This window comes from Coffea arabica, chromosome 10c (assembly GCF_036785885.1).
Source record: "Coffea arabica cultivar ET-39 chromosome 10c, Coffea Arabica ET-39 HiFi, whole genome shotgun sequence".
Taxonomy (NCBI): Eukaryota; Viridiplantae; Streptophyta; class Magnoliopsida; order Gentianales; family Rubiaceae; genus Coffea; species Coffea arabica.
Window position 1 is genome coordinate 49,412,386 of NC_092329.1, and position 5,488 is coordinate 49,417,873.

At 50.0% G+C, this 5,488-nt stretch overlaps 2 protein-coding genes across 2 annotated transcripts; both read right to left on the bottom strand.

Annotated features, from left to right (window-relative positions):
- Nucleotides 1–2,982: 2,982 nt before the first annotated feature.
- Nucleotides 2,983–3,990, bottom strand: LOC113714173 (uncharacterized). The gene is made up of 2 exons (XM_027237966.1): nucleotides 3,418–3,990; nucleotides 2,983–3,303 (listed from the first exon to the last, which is right to left on the bottom strand). Exons 1-2 carry the CDS (start codon nucleotides 3,988–3,990, stop codon nucleotides 2,983–2,985), a joined length of 894 nt encoding a protein of 297 aa, XP_027093767.1.
- Nucleotides 3,991–4,001: 11 nt separating this feature from the next.
- Nucleotides 4,002–5,066, bottom strand: LOC113714174 (uncharacterized). The gene has a single exon (XM_027237967.1). The coding sequence runs from the start codon at nucleotides 5,064–5,066 to the stop codon at nucleotides 4,002–4,004; it is 1,065 nt and encodes a 354-aa protein (XP_027093768.1).
- Between the last annotated feature and the right edge of the window lie 422 nt (nucleotides 5,067–5,488).

Consider the following 5,488-nt stretch of genomic DNA (forward strand, 5'->3'; position numbering starts at 1 on the left):
GTAAAATGTCTTCCCACGTTAATTTGCATGGGTTGCATGAAAAAGTTCCCAAAAATTGCCCTTTAACCCCTCAAGATCCCCCTTATTCCACTAGGACCCAATCAATTGAATAATCTCCTCAATTTAGTCCTTGGTAGTTTTAATTTTGAAACTTCATTGCTTGCTTTGCTTCAAATTAACTACTATGCTTTGTCAATTGCACTTAAGTCATGACTTTAGGGGTTTATGACCGAATGAGCTCGTGTTTGCCTATTTTCTTTAATTTCCCTGAATAAGATGTGGTTTGACCTTTTCTTGGCTCTTGGGACCTTTGGAGTGCTTAAATGTTTCGATTGAATTCGAATGGTTGACTAAGGTTTGCAATTGGGTCTTTAGTTGGTAATTGGGTCCTTGGTGGGTCCTTTTCTTGAAACTTATGCATTATTTGATTTCATTTAAATTGCAATTAGGAGAGATTTGGTGACTTTGTTATACTTTACTATTTGAGGTACCTTAATCTTTTTATTGTTTTGAAGCCATTTTTCTTTCATTTGGACACCATTCAAAGGGGCGGTATAATTTCTTTTATCCCTTTTGTTTCTCTCCTATGTGACCCAACGTGTTAAGTGAATTGCATGCCTACTTTGCTTTCTTTACATTTCTTTAATTCCTTTCATTTACTTTTGCTTTATTAAGTTTTTTCTTTATGGGGTATGTGTACACCTCTTGGCTTGTAATAGATAGGACTTGGAGGAGCATCCGATGAAGACCTATTGAAGACGTGTGCCTAGCTAGCAAATGTAATAAGTTCATTAGTTTGGTTGCTTGCTATATGTTATGTGTTAAATGCTTTATTAGGATTTTTGCATCTAGTCGAGCATGCTAAGTGTTACGTGCTACGTGTTTTAGGTGATTCGCATGTCTACTCGCTTTTCATAGTGTAGATGAATGGAATGAATGAATGTACGTCACCACACTAGTCCAACGCTAGTTGTGATTTTTTTTATCGTTTCCACTAGTCCAACGCTAGTCGGAATTCATAGAATGGGCTAGTCCAACGCTAGATCCTTAGGGATTTTCCCTTGTTAGTACGTCATTTGCTTGTTCACCACATATCATGCATTCTTTCTAGTTTTATCATTTTGCATGCCCCTCAAACCCCTTTTCCCTCCATTTTTAGGATTTTTGCATTTCATGCTAGCTATAGGGTTCATTTTGCTTGAGTGTCCCCTTCCGATAAGGAAAACGAGCGAGTGTGGCTACTCGATAGCCTTAGCACGCTAGTTTCGCCTTCTAATCAAAAGGAAAATCGAAGTCGAAAAGTTAGGAGTCAACCCCCGTACCCGACTTGTTGCATTCCTCTAGGGTCATACTTTCATTTTTATCACCTACATATTCTTTTAACCACATTTTTTCACATTTCTCAAAACCATACTTTCTCACTACATTTCACCTATCACTCGCTTATTTTCACTTCACAAATGAAATTCCGCTTTACCTTATTTATCTATTATTCTATTTTCACACACTTGCACACAAAAAACACTTGAACTTTATACAATTTCACACAATCACCTTTTTATACGTTCGCACACTTGCACTTACATTTTCTTGCATCTTGCATACACTTTCACACTTGCACGCTTGAAATTGAACTCTCATTTGCATTAATCGACCTCTATGAGGTTTTCCTTTGTTGGCCGCCACAATTCATGTGGTTTGGGACCAAAAGCCTCACAAGAGACATCGTAGAATTTAGGATTGCATTTTCCTTTCCGTTTTGCATTCATATAGTCATATCCAACGTGCGATACATATATTGGGTAGGAAATTAGGAAAGGTAAGGTTAAGTCGCGCAACTAGCCTTGGCTAGGTCAAAGGGGTGCCTTGGATTCTATCCTTGCCTTCCCCTTTGTCAAACGTGACTCCCGAACCTTTTTCTTTGGTTTACGTGGACTAGGAGTCGTTTTTAAAAGGGTTTTACTACTTTGTCTTTAAAAATTTATTTTAGGTGACTTGGTACACCTTAATCATTACCAAGTGGCGACTCCAATTTCTCATTCAAAAACCCTTTTGAAAACTATTTTTTTGGGTCAAATCGTCGCTTTTTCAAAAGTCCCATTTAGACCCATTTTTATTTTTATCAAAAAATTCACTTTTTCCAAACCAATAAAATCACAAAAACAATCATTTTATTTTTCCAAAAAATGGGGCGCGACAGCGTGTATCGCGTCTCTGGCCTTTGTAAAGCTCGGCTGACGTAGTACACCAGTCTTTGAGTCCCCCCGTCTTCCCGCACCAAGACCGCACTGACGGCCTCGTTGCAGGCGGACAGGTATAGGAATAGGGTCTCCCCCAACTCTGGGGCGGTCAGAGTGGGCAGCTCAGCCAAATAGGTCTTCAGGTCGGCGAAAGCTTTCTGGCATTTCTCAATCTAGTGAAAATCCTTCGGCGCTTTCAAGACCCGAAAGAAGGGTAGCCCCCGAACCGCGGAACGCGAGAGGAACCTGCTCAATGCGGCCATCCTCCCGGTGAGCCGCTGAACCTCCTTCACATTCCTTGGAGGGGCCATGTCCATTATAGTTTGGAGCTTGTCCGGGTTGGCCCGGATCCCTTCTCGGGACACCAAGAACCCCAAGAACCTTCCTGACCTGACCCCGAAGGTGCACTTCTTCGGGTTCAACCGCATCCTGCTCTCTCGAAGGATATCTAGGATCTCCCTCAGGTTGGGGACGAGCTGCTGATCAGTTCGGCTTTTAACGATCATGTCATCCACGTACACCTCCATACTCCGGCCGATCTGATTTTGGAATAGCCTGTTTACCAAGCGCAGGTAGGTAGCTCCAGCGTTCTTCAGCCCGAATGGCATGGTCTGGTAGCAGTAAGTTCCTTCCTCCGTGATGAAGGAGGTCTTCTCCCTATCATCCTCCGTCATCTCGATCTGGTGGTACCCCTTAAAAGCATCCAGAAAACACAAGACGTCAAAACCCACATTAGAGTCCACTAACCTGTCGATCCTTGGCAGGGGGAAGCAGTCTTTTTCGGGCAGGCCTTGTTGAGGTTCGTGAAGTCAACGCACATCCTCCAGGTCTGGTCCTCCTTTTTCACCAGGACGGGATTGGCCAGCCAGGTCGGGTAGTAGACCTCCATAATGATCCTGGACTCCAGCAATTTGCCGACCTCCGCCCTGATCACCTCATTCCTTTCGGGGGCGAAGCTCCTCTTCTTCTGCTTTACCGGTTTGAAATGAGGATACACATTGAGATGGTGGACTGTCAGGTCTGTCGGAATCCCGGGCATGTCATCCACCGACCAAGCGAAGACCTGGGAGTATTCCCTTAGCAGAGCCTTCAAGTCCTCCTTCTCCTTGGCGGGCAACAAGGCTCCAATGCGGAGAACCTAGTCGGGCCGATCCTCCCTTAGGGGGAACTCCTCAACCTTATCTTGGGTGCCCAGCTGCTGGGTCTCATCCCCCGGGATGTAGGGCTCCAAACTGGTTGTCTGGGCGACCACCTTTTCCTGCCCGCGGAGCGTGGTCAGGTAGCAAGCTCTGGCTATTTCTGGATCGCCGTGCACCTCGGTTATCCCTCCAGGGGTGGGGAACTTGACGCTGAGGTGGAAAGTGGAGGGAATAGCTCGGAGGGCGTTCAAAGCAGGTCTCCCAAGGAACACATTGTACGGGGACGACTGCTTGACCAACACAAAGTTAACAGGAACGTTCCGACATTTGGGAGCCTGTCCTACCGTGACCATCAGGGTGATCATCCCCTCCGAGCTGATGGGTGGTCCAGTGAAGCCCACCAGAGGTGTCCAAACCGGGGTCAGCTGGTCATCCTTCAGTCCGAACTCTTTGAACACCCGATAGAACATAATGTCAACCGCGCTATCTTGGTCGACATACACCTTCTTCACTCGATAGTTGTTGGTGACAATGTCTATCACAATGGCCTCGTGGTTCCCGGAAGCCAGGGGAACCGCATCCCTTGGTCCGAAGGTAATCTCCTCGTCCATGCGCAAGCATTTCAAGGAGTCGTCCCCTTCGGGGGGCGGTCGCTTGCTCTTCCGAGATGTATGGCTGTCCCCCCCGTGGGGCCTCCGGCAATGGTGTTGATCACCCCCGTCAAGTTCTGGATGCCCTGGTCTGGAGAGTGGCCCCGAGGAGCGTCACGCCGCTCAGGGCGGTCGCGGCGCTGTCCCTCACGCCGGTCTCCATAATAATGGCGCCCGAACTCCTGGCCCGACCTGCCATGGCGTACGAACCGTCCCAGAAAACCTCGCTGGATCAGATCCTCGATCTCCTTCCGTAGGGCCCAGCATCCCTCCGTGTCATGTCCCACGTCACGGTGAAAGGCACAGTACCGGTCCTGGTTCCTCTTGTTCCGAGGTGTCCCCATCTTAGGCGGCCGATCTCCCAGCCCTTCCGCCTCCATAACAGCCAAGATCTGAGCTCTAGGCCGTGTCAGAGGGGTGTAGCTCTTCTCTGGGAGTGGCGGCGGAGCAGGCGCCTTCTCTTTCGAGAGCCGATCAAACACATTCTTCTTGGCCGGAATGTCCTTGCCCTCTTGGGGGTTCGCCCGACCCTTCCGATTTCCGAGCTCCCGATCTGACTCCTTCTTCAGGCGGCCTGCCTCCTCCGCGTTGGCGGCCGCGTGTGCCCGGGTTAGGAGCTCCTCCAGGTTTACGGGAGGCTTCTTGGCCAGCTCGTAGAAGAGCTCCTCTACCCTGAGCCCGTTCGTGAAGGCGGCCATTACCACTTTTTCATCCTTGTCCCTGACCTGCAAGCTCTCCGCGTTGAAGCAGGTCATGAAGTTTCTCAGCGACTCATCGGGCTTCTGCCTGATAGACATCAGGTGGGTGGCGTTCTTCGCGTAGGTTTTCGAGGAGACGAATTGGGCGACGAACTGTCTAGCCAGCTCGGGGAAACTCCGAATAGACCCTGGTGCCAAGCCCTGGAACCAGAGCCGAGCTTTCCCCTTCAGGAACATAGGGAAGGTCTTGCAACGGATCTCATCCGCTGCGGTTTGCAGACGCATGTGCGTCAGGAAGACCGAGAGGTGGTCTTCCGGGTCAGTGGAAGCATCATACATCTCGATGCTTGGGATCTTGAACCTCCGGGGCAGGGGGTAATCCTCTATCTCCCGGGGGAAGGCGAGGTGGAGTAGTTGTCCGCGTACAGCTGCGGGCGCAAGATCTGCTCGAGTTCGTCTTGGACAGGCTTCAAGTGAAGAGGGTTGCGCGGTCGGCTCTTGGCAGACCGGGCTGGGGAGCGGGCAAGACCGTTCCTCGCAGGCCTCCTCGGCGAGGGACCCCTCGGCCTGCTCCCCGTGGACCTGTAGCGGGAGTACCTTTCGCTGTCTCCGACTTCCGAGGCTCGCGGGCGAGGCGGCGTCCGTGTCCGTTTCCTCCTGGGGGGTTGGTCGCGCGACTCATCCTCCGAGGGTTCGGGGAGCGGCTCCTTCTCCTTCCCCTTCGCCTTGGAGGTCTGCGCGCCTCCAGCCTCCTCCCCCTC

Coding starts and splice junctions, on each gene's coding strand:
- LOC113714173 (XM_027237966.1), bottom strand. CDS start 3,990: ATGGACGAGGAGATTACCTTCGGACCAAGGGATGCGGTTCCCCTGGCT. Junction 3,304..3,417: donor AGCTGGGCACCCAAGATAAG/GTTGAGGAGTTC, acceptor GAATACTCCCAG/GTCTTCGCTTGGTCGGTGGA.
- LOC113714174 (XM_027237967.1), bottom strand. CDS start 5,066: ATGTATGATGCTTCCACTGACCCGGAAGACCACCTCTCGGTCTTCCTG.